This window comes from Fusarium flagelliforme, assembly GCF_020744385.1.
Source record: "Fusarium flagelliforme strain FIESC 12 MPI-CAGE-AA-0113 chromosome Unknown B0J16scaffold_8, whole genome shotgun sequence".
Classification (NCBI taxonomy): Eukaryota; Fungi; Ascomycota; class Sordariomycetes; order Hypocreales; family Nectriaceae; genus Fusarium; species Fusarium flagelliforme.
This window is the reverse complement of record NW_025763510.1, coordinates 1,832,082-1,850,143: the sequence shown is the minus strand read 5'-3', so window position 1 is coordinate 1,850,143 and position 18,062 is coordinate 1,832,082. Positions and strand designations below refer to the sequence as shown.

Genomic DNA, 18,062 nt, shown 5'->3' with positions numbered 1-18,062 from the left:
GACGCGACAAAAGTAAAGAATTGAGATGGGGAGAGAATAAAGTTGACAGTGTAACAATGGATGGATCTGGATATAAACATAAACAAGAGACTACTACTGTGAGAGTACCTAAGCTGCTACTACCTTAACTTAGTACCTACCTAGGTACTGTAACAAGGATGACCTGTGATGGTGGCACGAGGACAACAGGAGAAGAGGGTTGCTGCAGCCAGAGATTCAAGGCAAAGCTCCATGATTCAAAACCAAGTATCCGTATATCCACTCCAAGGCTGTTTCTGCTCTCTACTGGGGGCAACCATTTTATGCCTTGGAGGCGAATCATTTGAGACCTTGACAGGGGTTGTTATTACCCGCATGAGTTGGTTAGCGAGTGTTTTTCCTGGTCTGTGTTCTCTGTGAACTCTGGGGATATTCAAGACTTGGGATGAATATGATGATTGTTGTTTATTATTTACCTACCAAAACTACTAACCTATTCATGGTAAAGTAAAGTCTAGTAGTAACTATTAAACTTTAACTGTTACAACTGTCCATCCATGGTTACAGTACAGTATACAGTTGGTCCACCAACTAAACGCCCGTAGTACAAGGTTACCACCTCCACTAACTTTGACCGTTGTGCTCTGGACAACCGTGTTTCTAGAAGCTTGTGATTCTGGACGATCATTGATTGAATCAACACGGGTTGGTTCATGTTATCTCTTGGCAACTAAAATACTCTTCTTGGGTTAACTCCCTCCCAAAGGAGTTTGCTTGTTTCATATTCGACTTCTCTCCCCCTTCCATTTATTCGGAATGTCTTGAGAATGACAAAATATGGTCTCAAGCCGTGATTTTAATCCATTGCAGACGGGAAGGAGCAGCGTAGCGGCCCCACCAACTTGCCAGAATTGGAGACCCACCAGAGCTTTACTTGAATCCCTACCTACATCACCACTTTTTACTTCCGCTCTCCCATTCCCTTTAACTGCCTTATCAGCACCATCATCAGTGATTGCGCTCCAGGCTCAAGCTGGAAATATAATGGGATGAACACGGCAGCTCGTGTCTTTCACCACGCCCCTCGGCCTATTTCTTCATCCGAGTTCAAAGATGCCGTTGATGCAGTATGTCGTCCGCGGTTTCCAACCGCCCGCTTTGCCAGGCCACAGCGGATAGGTAAGCTATCCCAATATCCTTTTGCCTCTCAGGATATTGACGTCCTTCAGTTATGGCAATCAGCGGGGGCGTAGATTCAATGGCCCTGGCATTTCTCATGTCTAAATTTGTCCGTACATACCGAGGCTCCAAAGTCGCAGACAACCCCGTCCACGGCGCCTTGGCTGTTGTCGTTGATCACAAACTTCGTGATGGAAGTGATAAAGAAGCGGCATCAGTTGTCAAAGAACTGCACAGGCTCAATATTAAAGCCAGTATTGCACCTCTCCCTTGGAAGGATGAAAAACGTGATGGTCTAGATCCTCGTAAACTTCCAAATGTTGAGGGCCTTGCGCGCACCTACCGATATCGTACACTTGGTCGCATTTGTACTTTTATGGGGGCTAGTAGTCTTTTCTTTGCGCACCACCGGGACGACCAATACGAGACAGTACTTATGCGATTGCTTGGCGGGCATGGATACCGAGGTCTCCAAGGAATAAGAGAAGCGAATTCAATACCAGAATGCTACGACTTGCATGGTGTTTATAAGAGCGGTCTTCTCGACGACCAGCTTAGGCCGAACCCATCACTCAGCTTTCGACCGGCTCAGCGTGAGATGAAGCGACTAAGGCGCGATTTTCGCAAAGAGTTGAGTCTCGAGCCGTCCCCCCTCGTGGCCGACTTTCCACGAGACCTGGTTGATTCTTACCCATCATCGCGCGAGGCTTTCGACCATGTCCCCTACCTCAAACCCCTGGAAGTCGAAGATGGAGGCGTCATGATATATCGACCGCTTCTTGAATTCGACAAGGATAGGCTTATTGCGACGTGCGAGGCAAATAATGTCTCTTGGGTGGAAGATGAGACCAACAAAGACCCCACGTTGACGACACGGAATGCTGTCAGGTATCTGGTTCGAAACCATGACATGCCCAAGGCTTTGCAAAAGCCTGCTATTCTGTCTTTAGCTGAGAGGTGTAAACACAGAACCAAGCTGGAAGAAGCGGAGGCAAAACGGTACCTAGTCCGTGAAGGTGTTGTTAAGGACTTCGACCCCAATGCTGGAACGTTGTTAATCCAGTTCCCAACATCTCGCACGGCTAACAAACGACGAAAAGGGCGTTCGTCCGAGAAGGAGAGTGAGTTGCGCAAGGAACATCAAAGGACAATCATGGGCATTGCAGTTCGGAAGCTGATTGATTTCATCACCCCTGAATATCACTTACCGCCTCTTGCCAACCTCGAAAACGTTGTCAACAACCTCGTTCCTGGTATGTCATCCAAAAATGGCTCCACCCCCAAAGCTTTCACCACAGCTGGCGTATACTTTGATCCTATTGTGGATGGGAAATGCCTTAAATGGTTGCTTTCCAGAGCACCCTACACGTCGACTCAGACTCTCCCTACAGCAAAGCTTTTCTGGCCCAAAGAAAAGTTGCCTAGTCCTCCTGACTTCAGCAGCGAAGATCCGGATGAGACCATACCACCATTCAGGCACAATGGATGGCCAAGATCCAAGATGTTCGATGGCCGCTTCTGGGTGCGCCTTGGACCTAATAGATGGCCGATGTGGCAGGTTTCTCCATACCGTCCAGGGTATGCTAAAGCGTTCCGCAAAGCTCTGCCTCCGTTGCGAAGAGCCCGCTTGGAGAAGCTGCTCAAGCACTACGCTCCTGGAAAGATTCGCTATGCGCTTCCAGCTATATACGGGGTTGAGAGACGGCAGGAACCGTACTCGTTACACATGACAACACGACTGACACTACTTGCGCTTCCGACACTGGGAATCCACATACCTGGCCTTGAGCGATGGGTCAAGTATGATGTGAGATATAAGAAAGTCGATGTCACATTGTTGGGGCATCAACCTCGAAGGGGGAGGGCGAGAAATTTGGTAAAACACCGACCGCTGTTTGGACCAGCACATAAAAGGAGACTACGGTTGATGGGCAAGTTTGGACCGCAGCGATGATTATTTATGTTGCTTGCTATGTTGTGTTGAATTATGGTAAAGACAGGCGCAATTTATACCCCTTTTATCAGCATTGCGCGTGTTGCCGTGGCATGTATTACGTCCAGCGAACGATGTGGTATCCCAATCCCAAACGAATGACCCTGTTCCAGTAGATCCTCTTGAAAGTCACAAACTCCTTAACACCTCCATTAGGACATTTAGAAAACCTGACCGCTGATATTACAAGGGACGAAGGATTCCGTTTACCTTGTGCAAGTTCAGGCCAACCCCCAGGCTATCAAATCTTGTTGCCTCATATCGTTTCCTCGTTCGCATTCGTCACTTAATGGTCTCTCTCTCCAATCAAAGCCACCTGGTCACCAGATACACTATTGACCTCGAGGGAGGAGTAACCCTTCCCTTTTCGTCCCCTGATGATCTTCATAAATGTTCCTCCCTCGTGTGTAATCTGTAATCCCTTACCCTGAAAGTCTTGCGAACCCGAGACAGACTGCGCGAAGAGAATGCCCTCCCATGATGCGGGATAGGAGAGTTTGATGCTCCCACTGACCGACTTGTGCTTCGACTGCAGGACCGAGAAAGCTGGTTTGCTGACTTTGACTTTAGCAACGTCAGAGTCCTCTCTGAGAACAATGTATGGTTCATGGCCAGTCTTTGGGTCATAGGGCTCGAATGGAGGAATCGCCCCGCCGATGGTAGCAAGACTTGTCCACAAAGGTTCGAGGACGTTGACTTGGGTAGTCCCACTCTTCGTGTCCGTCTCAAGGTAAGGCTTGCCCGCGGCGGCTATCAGCAAACTCGAATCCAACACAGGCCAAACACGGAGATTCAGATCGCCTGATTGTGATTTGAAGGATGCAGATGAGCTGGCAGCTACGTCGGCTGTAATATCTCCTGAAGCCGTGATAATGTCCACTGTGTAGTCGCGCGGCGGGAACTCGCGATCGGGGCGGGGAGCTTTTTGAGCTCTGTCGATAGGCTCGTCGACCTTGATGGTTCCAGAGGCTGACCGCACTCGGAACGTAGCGGGTCGAACGTACTGCGGGTTGGCAGGCTTCGGTCCGACGTTGGTCGTGATATCACCTGAGACCGTTCCAATATCGAGAAGATCGTAGAGGGGATACCATCCCTTGACTTGGCCACTGGTCGTATGGACACGGATCTCACGAGAAGAAACAGTGTATGGAACAAGGTCCTTGTTTGTGTTGCTCGCATCGATAGCAGGCGCATTGATATCGCCACTGACAGTTCGGATATTGACACCGTCCAAAGCTCCAAGCACGAAGCCCTTTGCGATATTGACATCAAGCTGCACAGTATTGATGGTGAGGGCGTTAATAATCGCCGCGCGGGGCGCCCAAATAGTAGCTCGGATTTGGATACAAGGAGCCTTGTCAGTGACACTCCAGTCAATTGTTCGCGGCACAATCAACTCGACGAGTTGCGATGCCTTATTAATGTTCACCTTGGCGGAAAGATCTTTCGTGTTGGAGATCACCTCGACTTCAATCCTGGCCGGCGATGAGTTCTCTGCTGGACGAAGGAAAACTTCACCAGAGATGTGAGTAGTCCATCCCCTGTTGCCAAGAGTATCCTTGACGGTCTGAATGATGCTCAGGTTGCGAGATGATTGAATATCTAGTTCATGAATCTCCTTTGGAAAGGTAAATGATTCTTTAAGACATGATTTGGAAGGACGCCACACAAATTCATCACGGTCGTTGGAAGGTGGAGCGACGGGATCATTGTCCCCGACTGGGGATGTGTGTGACTGTACAAGAAGTTAGCAAGCTCGTATATAAGAGAGGTAGGGTTGACAGGGGTACTAACTCCGTGGCTTGACGACATGGTAAAGCTACTGAAGATCATGAACACGACAGTGAAGATCAAGAGTGAAGCCAGGAAGGTCTTGATTCTCCTTCGAATGTTGAGTCTTGCGACAAAGTCTTTGAACTTTTGCCAGCGTGAAGGTTGATCTTGACTTGGATTGGGAGGCGGGTTGCTCATAGACTGAGGCGCATGAGAATGAGTGATCAAAGGCTGAGTCTCTTCAGGTCGACCCATGGTCGCAGTAGAAGTGAAGGTCTGATAGTTGTTGGCTGTTGTTGGTGAAGTAGGCGAAGGTGAATAAGCAGGCGGCGCATCAACAGGGTGAGCAAACGTCGATATTCTTTGAATATAAGACTGTGACTGGGAGTGTGATTCAGGTTGAGGAGTTGAGGCGATTGGATTCTCAGAACCTCCTGCACTCTCCTGCTCTTGGTGTAAAGAGGCAGTGCCAGCAGAACCTCCATTATTTAATAACCTCCTCTCCCTCTCGGCTTCTTGGACTTTAGCATCGCGACTCAACTGCGAAGGATCCTCGACAAGCACGTTTGGAACATGGGGAGAGCGAGATGACGACGACTCAGACGACGCGTGGAAGTAACCGTCAGTTGGCGAGAGAGCATCGGGTTGTCCTTGATCGTGTTCGTCGTCAGAGTCGGCGGAATAGAGATTGTCAGAGTAAGGAGCAGGCATTTCTGTGCGTGTAAGACGTAGGGTCTAGAACAAGTAGATAAAGTATTCCCCTTGTACAAGGCAATGCGTACGTGGCTCTATTCAGAAGTAGAACATATACGATAAGTTAGCTGTAAGACAACTTTTTTTCTCCAGCGACATGAGAGAGACCAAGTCGTGAGAAAGGTCGAAAGTTGAGATGCGGCACAGAAGAAAAAAAGAAGGGCAAAAGAGGGGAGTAAGCATCTATAGCTGTACGTAGACTGCCTACGTTCGGTTACGTTGCCTTATGAGCATGTACTGTAGGTATTCTACAATAACTACGACGTTGATCGATCACGCTATGGCCGGTTTGGGGGTGAGTTTGACGGTCTATCACTGAGATGCATATGAAGCGGAGTAATACAGCAAAATGTCCGAGTTATCAATCCATGAATACGTTACCTTGCGTTACTATAATATATTCATTCTCTTTGATATATCATAATACCATACAGCATCATGAATTCCTACGACTGATACTTCTTATTCACTATTAATTCCACTTATTCTCTGTTCTTCTCTCTTCTCTTCCTCTTATCTACACCGTCCAAGAGCAAGGATCATTAACAAAAGTTCCCCTACCATCTCGAAACCCCGCAACACCTTCTTTTCTCTCCAATCCCTGCCAATTGCCCTTCCTGTGCAAGCTCAATTCCTGCTGCGTAAGCTCTGTCGCACGCGATGCTGCTGACGACAACTCTGCCACGAGTTGCAGAGAGGCAAGGTAGAAATGACGTTTGATGTGATGCTCAGGAATGGACTTGATAGGGCTGATTGATAACAAGACCTTCTTGGTTGGGGTATCCTGGTATGATCTGCGCTTCATGGTCAAGTCTCGTTTATGCGAACTTCCTCTTGCAGTCTATCGACAAACTGGCTGAGTCCATATCGTCGACGGAGAGCCGAAAACATAGCACATCCGTTCATCTATCAATGTCCAACACAATTGAACGAAAGGCCTGACACTCACAGTAACCCATTGCACCGATACTGGCTACCCCGCGATGGAAATACTGTCAATCCAGTTATCTCCGACCCTTGTAGTCTAAGGAAGTTCAACGTGTTACAAGGAACTGTCTTGGTGTTTACCAGATTGCTTCGTCTCTTTTCATACTCTCTTTTTTTCTATCTTATCTTTGAACAAATCCATGTTCAAATAGTTCTAGCCATCGCTTCTGCACCTTCAAAAAAATGAGAAATATGCAGTGTAGTGTAGTGTAGTGTTATTCGAAGCATCGCCCTGTCCATCGACAATGGCCGTCGACCACTTTCATCTGATATATCAACCCTTTCAACGCCATGAAATTGCCCCTCGTCGTAACGCAATGCCATCCAATCGCTAAGATTCCCGCTTTCCTGAATGTTGATGTGAAATTTGCGTGCGTGTGTATAGTAAATAGTAAATGTTAGTTGTGAAAACTGGGAGGAACTCCTCAGTCTCATGTCTTTCGTCTCTTTCTTTCGTCTCGAGTCTGGCCGCAACGACCAGCTAGCTCAATCCAAGGATCCTCTTGGAATTCTCATACACCATCCAAGTGATACTCAAAGCGGGTGCGACCTTGAGAAGGTTGGGTGTCAGGCCCTTGTACAAGCCTCGGTAGCCCTCTCGTTGAATCGTCTTTTTCGTCACGTCCCAAATACCAGTGTATGTCGCCGGATGCATGGCTGTGCCCTGGGTCTGAAGTCGTGTTCGTACCACGTTTAAGGGGTACACCACACTAGCTCCAAAGGCTCCAGATGAAGCACCAATGATTCCTGTAGCAATGTTTCCTACCTCGATGTCGTCCTCGTGCACGTTGTCTCGTCGGGCGTAGTAATTCTTATAAGACTTTTTCAGTACTTCGAAGGTGCCCATATCAATGGCGCTATAGGGAAACATTCCGATCAGTCCCATAGTCAAACCCCGGTAGCATGCACGCAAGCCACCGTCTCCGTACATCTTGACGGCAGTTTGGCGAACGAGAGCCGCGCCCTTGAGACCATCTTTAACGGTCTCACATTGTAGGCGAAATTTGAGGGTGTCTAAAGGGTAGACAGAAGCCCTGCTAGCTGTTAGCTTCGGATGTCAATAGTTTTGAATCAACCATACTGTGCAATCATGCCAGCAAGACCGCCCGAGGCAAATTTTGACCACGAGCTGAGCTGCTTTGGATCTCCGTGTCCTTCAAAATTGGCAAGAGCTCGCTTGGCCGCTTCGTATGAGCCAAATTTTATGGCTGTTTCCGGCATAATCTTTACGACATTGAGGCCATTTCCTGATGTTGTCAATATCAGTTTGCGCCACAGAGGGTCGTGGTGCACAAGTCTTACCTGCAAATAGACTTCGAACACCCCCTGATCGAACGAGATCTCGGACCGCATCGCCAAATGGTTTTGCTGCATTCTGTAGAGCGGCGATAGGACGACCTTGCATTAGTGCCGCGCCTGCCGTCTCGGTTCGACTGGAAGTGTTGACAAGCAGATAGACCTTCAACCGATCGAGAGGCGCAGTAGCAGTACGCGACACTCCACCGGCGATGGCACCTGCTAGAAAGTAGCCTGGATCAGGTACAAATTGTGTTAGTCTAAACTTCTTGTGCACTGCTGTTGAAGCTCCAGTGGTGTGTTCATGGGTGCCATCGTCCAGGTCTTGTGTAAGCGATTCGACTTCCTGCGATATCTCGGTAGCTGGGTCATCGTAGTCGGGATATGAAACCGCAGCCGCGGTAGCCATGTTTTCGGTCGTGTTCGAGGATTCATTCGGATTCGAGTTGTTGAATTGACTGTCGGAAGTCGATGTCCGGCGGTCTTGTATGGGTTTTGGGTATTCGAAGGGGAAAGCTACTCGAAGAAGAGAGCCGAAAAGGGTGATGAAAAGAGAGCGGAAGCCGTCCGTACCTAAACCCTCTAATGTTTCCTCACTCACAAGCGTGTCTCCTTCTGGGGTTACGCTGACTACCGAGTAGTAAAAGTCAAGGACGGCATGAAGTTGAGAATCGTGATCGTGGGGGGGCATAAATAGGAGGAAGTTTCTATAAGTTCATGATCAGCCGCAAGCCCCTGATCCATTCACAGGGTTCCAAAATCGTTAATCAGCAACAGGAAGTGGTCGCAAATGAATTGCCATGTGGTTGAGTTTGGGCTTGGCACATGACGTTATAAGGGTTATCCCCGCCAAAATGACTGAGGGTCAGTCATGAGCACCAAGCATCTGATGGAATGCGACTGACGCCCAGTGGGGTTGTTAAGTAAGAAAAGGAGCATTCAAAGTAAAGTTGAAATAAAAGACTAACCGCCATTCGTCAAAAGTGACATAACCGTCGTTGTTGAAATCCATATCGTCAAAGAACTCACTAAGCCGGCGGTTCGATAGTGTGAGTCCGGCGTTCTTGAAAGCTGTTTGAAGCTCGAGCTTGTCCAGCTTCCCATTTCCGTCTTTATCAATTGATCTGAAAAGGGCAAAGAGCTGGCGCTCTGCATTCTCAACAAATTTTCGGAACTCTAAATGGTGTAAAGAAGCGAAAAGTAAGCTTTCAAGGTCGCGGTCGTAGGAACCGAGGCAGTATCGGAGGATCGGAGAATGCTCGAGAGTCAAGGTAGACAGATATGCGTACCGTTGTATTGAATCTTGCCATCGTTGTTCTTATCCACCTCTTCCATTATACGTTTTAACATCTCGTCGGCGTTCTTCATGGCTACAATCGCTCATCAGTAAAGCTGTCGCGCACGAGCGAGCCAACAAGGACCCTTGCTTACGATGATCAATCCTCCTAAGCCCCTTCTTCAAACCCTTAAGGTCAAGTTCACCTGTATGATCAGGCTCGAGGCTCGCCCAAAGCTTTTCGACTCGAGCATCGCGAGAGTTTTGTGGCTCCCTAAGCCCTTCCTCGACACCCTCAACAATGCTAGTCACGCTCATGACGATAGCTATGGATGCGCTGGTGGCATATCTCGATCCGGCAAGACTTCAGGTTCGGCGGGCGCAACGGGCGCGAAAAGCCCTGCGCTGCAGGGGAGCGTCGTCTTTATAGATTTGTAAGATAAAGCTTATCGATCCGCGGCGACGTCGAGGGATATGCTATCGGGTTACCGGAAGGTCATCGCTGAACAGGAGATCGGAGGTCAGGAAGAAAAAGCTGGTGTTGAAATGCCAATTGGCGAGCGAGCTGTGACGTTGGTAGCTGGGGAGGGAACCCCCAAACAGGGTTAACGTTTTGCTGCTCTTGCTCAGAAAAATACACCAGAGTTGCTCCAGTGGAGCTAGAGGTAGTTGAAGCCCCCCGCCGGCTATTGGAAGCCGCCCTGGGCGCTGTCGGGCACTGCTGGGCCTGCTCTGGCGATCAATCAGAGGCACTGTATTATGCTTAGTGCCTCGGAAGGATCCGCTGAGCTATTCTCTTGCTGTCTCTAGTTGCTAGCATCCTCGCTCTGTCTCGGCATAAAATTGAAGGGCTCCTCATATTTGGATCAATTTCTTCTAGAATGAATGCAAATATCGACATCCCGGATCTAGCGAGGTAGAGTGATTTGGTCAATTGAAGGTTAGGTTAGTTTCAGGGCACTGCGGGCCTGTCAAAAAAAAAATCTTTTTGAACATGTATTCTTTGTCAATGATACCGCTTTATGGCTTAACAGACACAAACAGATACAGCGCACGTGCCAAGCAAATTCTATCATGGGACGATTTAAAATAAGTGCTTCAGTACCTAGATAATTCTAGCTTATGATTTGTAGGATCCAGTGCCCAAGTGAAACGTTCAGCCTATCTTCAGGATGTCACAAAGCTTAGCATTAATTAGCCTGCTAAAATTGAAGACAAAATTACTGGCTCAGTCTGTGTCAAGTAGGAAAAGTCCTCGAGACACTGACCTTTGTTCTATCTTCCTTTTGTCATTGCTGTAGACTGAAACCAATATACTCACTTCTACAACCCCGGCACACAAAAGCAGATGTGCAGATGCGATCTCTAATCAAAAGTTCAAACTCCAATAAACGCCTGCCAAGACTATGCATGCGTGTTCCATGTACTTCATATCTCGTTTCTCATATCCCTAATATCAATATCACTTATCCAACCCTCGTGCCTTGACAAATCTGTTGATCTGTTCCCGTGTGAGCTTGTCATTATAATGCTCATAACACTCATAAAAGGAGATTATCTCCTGAGTGGCATCCACCATCGATGCAATGTCCACATTACTGTCAACCAGCCACTTGGCGAACTTCTGCACCCTGGACACTCGAGCTTGCTGTTGTCTCTCCTTTGGCTCAGCAGTTGCGGCATCTGCAGTTCCCCCTGACATCTGCTGGCCTTGCGCTCGCATCAACGCCTGCTGAGCTGCTGCCAGTCCTGCAGCTGCCGCTGCTCCTGAGGCGTTCTGTCCAGGGCCAGAATTGTTCGGTCTTAGAACCAAAGCCAGAAGCATGGCCACCATTGCGATGATATGTGGAGGGTATAGCAGCGGAAGGTCCGTCATGAAGTGATCGTTAATCACTGACCGGGCAAGCTGCACCTCATCCTCCTGCAATCCGAGTTCGCTTCTCAAGGCCGTGATTGTTCGGTATGGTTGGTACACAATGAGCTGCGATCGCATTTCGCTTATCATAAAGAACTCGCACTCTCCCAGTTTAGATGTGTCGATAGCGACGAGGTCTCCCCACATCTGTCGCGCCTCGGTGACGATAAGTCGGATATGCTGGGGCGACTCCTCTATTTTGCACGCGAGGTATATTGCGGTCGCTATCACGAGGTACGGGTTCGTTCGACGGATCTCGACTTTCGAATAGAATCGCTTCATGTAGACCTGCGCCGTGGCCATGGATTGTTGTCGAATCGTCAGCCGCTTTGCCAGCCTTATCAGCTCTGTTTGTTCAAGTAAGCCATGCCGTCAGGTCTACTAAAGTGAATAAGGTCACCCACGTTGATTAAAGTATATGTTCAAGTGTCGCTGCTGTGGGAGCGGGAACATGCGCACGAGTTCTGCATTGTCTTCCTCAAGCTTCTGTCGCATTGTCGCGAGCTGTTCCTTGGTGAAGTTCCAGAAGCGACATTGCGTTGACTGCCAATAATTGGCGGACATGATGTATATGCAGTATACAAAGACCCTGTGACTGAGGGTTTGAGATTGGTAAAGGAACGCCTGCGACAGCCCAAGGCTGTTGAAGGTTTGTTGGATAAGCTAAGTTAAGGAGGGGAGGAGCTGGCAAGGCTGACAGCGCCACATTGAAGGGTCTTGTGGCTGATTGGCGATATGACCAGGCCAGATTATTGTGGCGATATCTAAAACAGCATATCCTGTTACAAATGCAAAATAGCATAAAATACATAGTCTCACCTCGGTCATGATCAATCAGGATTCATAAAGATTCTAAATTCCATTATTTGTTTCTAAAAAGTCATGATAGCATTCGTCGAACTTCAGAAACGTCCAACCATGTCATAAACGTAACATGCGTAAAAGATCAAACGATATCAGAGAAGAATCATCTATTGCCTTCCAGGACGCCGTTGGGTATCAAGCCTGATCCAGTAGCACTTCACCTCTTGCTATTGCCTCAAACACCCCCGTAACCTCAGACTCCGTTAATGTCTTGCTCCCGCTCAAATCGTACATTTGAATTCCCTTATCAGAGGGTCTAAAGAGCAGTGCGCCGTTGGAATCCTTCTCATCAACTTCTATGAATCCCAACTTTGATCCCATATAGTCAGGAATAAGCGCACATAGGAATGCGGTCAAGTCCGGCATCGCGTATGCTTTGTCGGAATATTGGCCGTCTAATGAGACAACATTCGTGACGATCTTGCAAGGGTCTTCACGGCAGTTGAAGCCTAGAATTCGCTTCTCTAGGCAATGACCTCCGGCGTTCTTCAGACCCAACGCTGAGTATTTTATACTTTGTGCAGTGTGTGAAGGTACAACGGTAAACTTTGAGAACTCTGTTGATCGATTAAGCACTGTCTTGGCAGCCTCTCGATTGAGAGCGATATTGAACTGATTTGCAAATAGATTCGCGGACATGTCGCAAGAACCCTGGTAGTTGTTAGTGAGTGCCCTGGTCAGAACTACCACAAACTGATACATACCACTTGCAGATGGCATTTGACTTTGCTAGCCACGCCTTTCTCAAGAAACTGCCGCAAGATCCTCAAAGAGGATCCTCCAAAGAAACGAACACTTGCTGCAGTTTCGATTGCATTATAGACATTTTTCAAGTTAAGAGGTTGCACAGAAGTCTTTGAATTGCATTCCTCTTGCTCGATTCTCTTGGCGCATCCTTCGTACCAATCTTGTAGGCTCCGTGATCGTTGTGGAAAAGGTTCCTTCATAATGTTATCGTATGCCTTCAGCTCGTCTGCGCTCCGGTTGACAAGCTCTTCATGATGGTGAAAGTTGAGATTCACTGGATTTTCAATCTCGTCTAGGCTCTCAAAATCCACAAAGACTTCGTTGGGGGCATTGTTCGACCACTCGGCCAAACAAGAAGCAAAGTCCCAAGCTGTAAGGCGTCCATGACGCGCGGCATGTTCCCATGAATCGTATTCCGGCTTTACAGCCATTTGCAGCTACACTTGGGTTAGTGAAATTCATAATAGGATTTGAGAAGGGGAGGCTACCAGCTGGCGATCAACTTCTGTGAGAGTTTTGATATTATCAAGATCCGTCTGGTTGATGAGTCCACCCAAAAGCACCTTGAAGGGATTCCCAAGCGATGCAAAGTGCTGATGTATCAAGTCCTTGCACGTTGATACCTGTTCTGCTGTCATAGATAGCCCAAAGCACACCTGGCGAGGCTCTATAATCCAAATCAAGCGAGTATTTGGCCTCTGGTATGTCGCCTTCCACAAGGCCATTGCGGCAGCGAGATTGTCCGAGTCGATGGAGTCATTGTAATAAATGACGAGATTCTCGCCCATGATGAATGTATCTCTATGTTTAATCTCTGAGTTTCCGATATGCGATTGCGCCGAAGTTGTCGGGGATGGTGAGAGATTTAAGAATCTAGACCATTAATTGAATGCTTGAAAACGGAGGCTGTGCAACTGTAAGCTTAGGTTGTGCCACTGAAAAAACTGCCCCGCGAAGCGCCTTGCCACGGCCAATGAATCACAAAGTCAACCTTCTCACCCAAATTACAGGCTACAGCCTTGTGATTCGAAATGATTTATGGGCTTGGGCTTTTCACAGGTTCTTCTGTTTAGAAAGTGTTTCATTGCCCTCTTCTCGCCTCTGTTCGTGTATCAAAGACAAAGACAACTAGCACGGAATTAGAAATAGCCGAGCCATCCATATCCTAATCACTCTAGTTTAGAAGGCTCGGCGATAACATGACTCTATCAGGTTGACTTACTCAAAGAGTAATCGAGAGAGATCAAAGAGGGCGCCCAGTGCTTGTGGTGTGGTGCAGGCATCCATAACACGACATCTAGTCTGGGTCACACTGATATCATGAAACAAAGAAAAAGGACATTTTTTTGGGTTACTTCGTCACATCATGAACACGCCTTTAAAGTAATTTGTTGGAGAATTAATATGAACATTCCTATCAATACCCATTCTGGCTCAGAGTGTGTTGCTTGGTGTTACAACTGTACTTGATTCTTCGCCACCATTCATGGCACCAACCAACAAAAATAAAACGGAACCGTTTCTCTAGCTTGTTACTTCAAAGAAAAGTTTGGTTTCCTTTGTGCATGAATTTGTTTGTTGTCCACTCGGTCCACACCAAGGCATGATCCTTTCAAGGAAGCGGGCGTTCTAGTCAAGGTTTTGAAATTCTTCGTATATTAAAGACTTGCAGTCATTGCTTAACAAGCTCACCGTTATCAAGGCATTTTACTAGCGTTCTATACGAGGCGGTGTTTTCCTGGTGGTGTGTCCCGGCTAAATACTGAGTGGTGAAGACTGGGTTGTAGTTGTATTTCCACTTGAGCTTTTAGTAGTGCAGTCTGACGACCTTCACGATCCTGAAAGAGCTTTGACGAACTAAAATTGGTTAAGTTCTAGTCGCGTCGTATCTTAACTTATCAAATTGCAGTGTCCCTTTGAGGAACTTGGAGCTATAACAGAGATGGGTCTAAGACCAAGAACAATAAGGCACTCCTCTCCATAAGGGCAAGTCTTGATCAATCACATTGCCCTTATGACAAATTCAGCCGACTAACTATGACAAAAAGAGTGATACAAACCTACATTGAAAGGCATGTACTATGGCTAGGGTTTTAAATATCAAAAACTCTTGAAGAAGTGGTGCAGTTGCGGCGTTTATTTCAATCTCATATTTAGTGCTAGGTGAAGAAAGGGGTTGTAAGTGATTCTTTCCTCGCTAGATATTTACCAACCAAACAAAGCGATATGCATTGTCCTCGTTAATCCAAGATTGACACTGAGAGCTGTTGCCTGTTATGTTCCCATGTGACCATTTCAACTTATTTCATCGGGCTTATAAAGAAGTGCTCCTTTGTCATGGCCGTGACCTGGAACTTCATCCCAACTTCAAGGTGTCCCTCGACACTTGGTGCGCAAAGCATTCCAAAGCTTGGCTTGAACTTGAGTCCAGGGTCGATTCTTCGGTACTTCATCAACTGATTCCAAGGCTGGCGTGGGTGCTTGGCGGCCGTGATAGGGTGAACATTGGGCACCTGGCATCGCAGGCAGCGACACACTACGTCGAGATCAAGGCGATGTTCACCTTCCCCTATTTGGAGAGTCTTCCATTCGTCTTCGATCCAGGGCACACTACCGCGGATGATGATATTTGGGCGGAAGCGCTCAATCTCGATCTTCTCCTCCCCGGCATCAGCGAGACGGTCGTTCAACTCGGCCATGCTCGCCATAGAAGCAACCTTTTACGTATCTCACGTTAGCAGAAAATCTAGGCCTGTTGATCATAACTCATATGACTTACCAGCACAGGCATCATGTCAGCAAATTTGGTGGATTCTGTACGACCCAGACGCTGAGGGGCTCCGCTACCACGTAGTACCCGAGGCGTAGGGCCTTTGTATACCAGACGGATATCCATATTCAGGAACTCGGAGATGGGCTTCGTGAGGGTGGCTGAGTATACCCAAGCGTCGGTCTGTTCGCCCCAAATGCCCGCCTTGTTGAGCTCAGTGTTGTTCTCAAGCCACTGTGTGGTGGGATGGGCCGGTATTTCAATCTTGTGTTCATTTAGCGCAATTGTAAGTGTATCTGTGTCAGTATCCCAAGCCGTCGTGATGAGAGTCATGTTGGAGTTCGCTCTGATGGTGATGAATTCGTGCTTATCAACGGTGACGAACATCCAGTTACGATCCAGGTCTAGGCCTGTCCGTAGGAGTTCTGTCGATTTTACATCAAAGCCCCGGCATGACTTCACTGGGTACACTCGCAGGCGTACAATCTCATCGGTGGCTGGCAGAGGTGGTGTAGACTTGGCCACATATCGATCGCTGATTCTACGCGAGAGGATGAAGATGAGAACTATGGGCAGTATCAATGAACTAGCAACAAACAAAGTTTGTGCCAGTGAAGAGTTTGTCGTGACATAGAACGAGTCCATTTCGACACAATCAAGATACTCTGTCTGTTGTGTTGTGGTGGTGAGTCAGGTCTGCTTATGAATTAAAGAAAAAAAGCTAAAAGTACCTAGCGAGTGGGTGCAGGACATGCGGGTCAAATAAAACTACTAACTTTAAACAGTTACTACCAGTACATCATAGGTATGGAAGTATTTTCCGATGCTTCCATTTCTTCTTTTTGTGTGAACCTCGTGTCAATATAAATTTCCCTAAGTAGAGACCGGCCAAGGTTACAAGCGAGAAAAAAAAACACTTTCTCAAAACCTATCACATATAGTCACTGTGACCAACGACTTCAACTCTCTCAATGCCAACACACAAAGTATTCCCAATGCTTCTACAGCAACCTTGAGAGAACTGTATCTCAAACTTATTCTACAGGTAGAATGAAATTAAAATGCATGGCCTGCTTTATCCCACCTGAGATTTGTTGCTAGATATAAACCTTAGATTAATATCTCCCTGGAGATCAATCAAGGATCAATGTAACAAAGCTAAAGAACACACTTTCTCGGTATCTAACACATCAAGCCACTATAACTTCAACAACAATAAACTCTTGATAGAAGCACAAACCTTGCAAAATGACTTTTTAACAAACCCTCAGCTTCTTGGGCTATTTAAAAGCGTCGTTTCATCTCTCAAGCCAGTCCCCATAACCTTCTCTCTTCTTTTGCCATCATCACTAAAGGTGTCCCTAAACCACAACACGGACTTCATTGAAACCACAAGCGCTCCTGAAAACAAACACAGAAGCTTGAAGTCCAAAGCCTTCATCACCAAAGCAATTCATCTCAAACTGACAGAAGACGGAATGGAGACCCCGGGGTCCGGCGAAGTCACCACGGCGACTGTCATCTTGATCTATCCTGATGGGACTGAAATAAAAAAAAACAATCACCAAAGTGGATCGTGAGCTCACCCCGTCTGAGATTCGGTTGCTTGCCTTGTACGAGCGAGCATATCGATTCCAGTCAGAATCTCTGGGTATCCCTGAATGACTTGGATACTTCTCTTCTGGTCCCCATCTCGGCGATGATCGGCTAGTACGACTACTCGAGCTAAAATGGTTCATGTTGACGCCCTTCCTTACCGCTGGGCTGATAACGATAATACCTTTCTTCCTATTCATTACGTCGGCGCTACCGAGGGAAAAGTTTCGGAAAAAGTTCCTGGCTTCTGTGTTGATATTGTCGCTGCTGGCGGCTTTGGGCTTCTTTTCGGGTGTGGGGCTAATCTGGAGCATCAAGCGTGAGCGTCACGCTTTGGAAAGGAAATTCTCTGAATCAGAGGATGTCAAATTCTGTCGGGTAGTGGGTGAGATCTCTTGACGTGGATACGTCTCATCGAGTGAGGGGAAACTGGCTGATGTTTGAACGTTGCTGGTCTCTCCCCAGACCGATATTTCTTCTCACTTAACGAAAAGAGAAGAGAAGAGTGGTCGAGTATTAACGTACTATCTGGGAAGTATGAACGCAAGTCAAAAGCCTGAGTTACAACAATCTCAGTCTCGGCTTAGGCTTGTAGTTTTGAGTCGTGCATCAGAAACTTGAGAGACGAGTTTAGGAGTAGTCGGCCTAGAAATTGAACTACTTTTAATTTCATTCATTGTGATGCGCGAAGTGATCTTGGTCAAACACAGTGATCAATCTAATAACTAAAAGAACTTGAAGTAAAGGGATGCAGGACGTTACTACCCCTTTCTACTGCACTTTTCATAGGGAAGACGTTACTGCTCGCTCCTCTAAGCTTACAGCAAAGGCCTAGCAGTTCGTAGCTAACGTCACCATAAACCTGAATCGAGGGTCTCACTGTATACTTAAGACTTGACTGGATGCATGCCAACAGATAAATATGATACATGAC

General features: G+C 47.3%; 6 protein-coding genes across 6 annotated transcripts; 1 reads left to right on the top strand and 5 right to left on the bottom strand.

The window, feature by feature from the left end:
* Positions 1-955: 955 nt before the first annotated feature.
* B0J16DRAFT_294053 (uncharacterized protein) lies at positions 956-3,119 on the top strand. Its single transcript, XM_046124377.1, has 2 exons — positions 956-1,158; positions 1,209-3,119. Exons 1-2 carry the CDS (start codon positions 1,029-1,031, stop codon positions 3,110-3,112), a joined length of 2,034 nt encoding a protein of 677 aa, XP_045978050.1. The 5' UTR covers positions 956-1,028; the 3' UTR covers positions 3,113-3,119.
* Positions 3,120-5,920, bottom strand: B0J16DRAFT_294051 (uncharacterized protein). Its single transcript, XM_046124376.1, has 2 exons — positions 4,946-5,920; positions 3,120-4,886 (listed from the first exon to the last, which is right to left on the bottom strand). Exons 1-2 carry the CDS (start codon positions 5,633-5,635, stop codon positions 3,438-3,440), a joined length of 2,139 nt encoding a protein of 712 aa, XP_045978049.1. The 5' UTR covers positions 5,636-5,920; the 3' UTR covers positions 3,120-3,437.
* A 1,225-nt stretch (positions 5,921-7,145) lies between these two features.
* Positions 7,146-9,554, bottom strand: B0J16DRAFT_276154 (mitochondrial carrier domain-containing protein; the record flags this gene model as incomplete). Its single annotated transcript, XM_046123726.1, has 6 exons — positions 7,146-7,698; positions 7,746-7,911; positions 7,967-8,667; positions 8,929-9,136; positions 9,250-9,330; positions 9,392-9,554. 6 exons carry the CDS (start codon positions 9,552-9,554, stop codon positions 7,146-7,148), a joined length of 1,872 nt encoding a protein of 623 aa, XP_045978048.1.
* A 764-nt stretch (positions 9,555-10,318) lies between these two features.
* B0J16DRAFT_365355 (cyclin-like protein) lies at positions 10,319-11,809 on the bottom strand. The gene is made up of 2 exons (XM_046130004.1): positions 11,556-11,809; positions 10,319-11,498 (listed from the first exon to the last, which is right to left on the bottom strand). The coding sequence occupies exons 1-2, from the start codon at positions 11,713-11,715 to the stop codon at positions 10,699-10,701; spliced, it is 960 nt and encodes a 319-aa protein (XP_045978047.1). The 5' UTR covers positions 11,716-11,809; the 3' UTR covers positions 10,319-10,698.
* Positions 11,810-12,010: 201 nt separating this feature from the next.
* Positions 12,011-13,870, bottom strand: B0J16DRAFT_195830 (uncharacterized protein). The gene is made up of 3 exons (XM_046122878.1): positions 13,251-13,870; positions 12,720-13,199; positions 12,011-12,666 (listed from the first exon to the last, which is right to left on the bottom strand). Exons 1-3 carry the CDS (start codon positions 13,548-13,550, stop codon positions 12,151-12,153), a joined length of 1,296 nt encoding a protein of 431 aa, XP_045978046.1. The 5' UTR covers positions 13,551-13,870; the 3' UTR covers positions 12,011-12,150.
* A 1,192-nt stretch (positions 13,871-15,062) lies between these two features.
* Positions 15,063-16,177, bottom strand: B0J16DRAFT_325200 (uncharacterized protein; the record flags this gene model as incomplete). The annotated part of the gene is made up of 2 exons (XM_046125870.1): positions 15,063-15,479; positions 15,542-16,177. 2 exons carry the CDS (start codon positions 16,175-16,177, stop codon positions 15,063-15,065), a joined length of 1,053 nt encoding a protein of 350 aa, XP_045978045.1.
* Between the last annotated feature and the right edge of the window lie 1,885 nt (positions 16,178-18,062).

Bases quoted from the DNA above. Each gene is read 5' to 3' on its own strand.
- B0J16DRAFT_365355 (XM_046130004.1), bottom strand. From the start codon at position 11,715: ATGTCCGCCAATTATTGGCAGTCAACGCAATGTCGCTTCTGGAACTTC. The intron at 11,499-11,555 runs GTGGGTGACCTT...TTGAACAAACAG, and splicing joins GAACATATACTTTAATCAAC to AGCTGATAAGGCTGGCAAAG.
- B0J16DRAFT_294051 (XM_046124376.1), bottom strand. From the start codon at position 5,635: ATGCCTGCTCCTTACTCTGACAATCTCTATTCCGCCGACTCTGACGAC. The intron at 4,887-4,945 runs GTTAGTACCCCT...CTTCTTGTACAG, and splicing joins CCATGTCGTCAAGCCACGGA to TCACACACATCCCCAGTCGG.
- B0J16DRAFT_294053 (XM_046124377.1), top strand. From the start codon at position 1,029: ATGAACACGGCAGCTCGTGTCTTTCACCACGCCCCTCGGCCTATTTCT. The intron at 1,159-1,208 runs GTAAGCTATCCC...GACGTCCTTCAG, and splicing joins TGCCAGGCCACAGCGGATAG to TTATGGCAATCAGCGGGGGC.
- B0J16DRAFT_195830 (XM_046122878.1), bottom strand. From the start codon at position 13,550: ATGGGCGAGAATCTCGTCATTTATTACAATGACTCCATCGACTCGGAC. The intron at 13,200-13,250 runs GTAGCCTCCCCT...ACCCAAGTGTAG, and splicing joins CAGAAGTTGATCGCCAGCTG to CTGCAAATGGCTGTAAAGCC. The intron at 12,667-12,719 runs GTATGTATCAGT...AACAACTACCAG, and splicing joins TCAAATGCCATCTGCAAGTG to GGTTCTTGCGACATGTCCGC.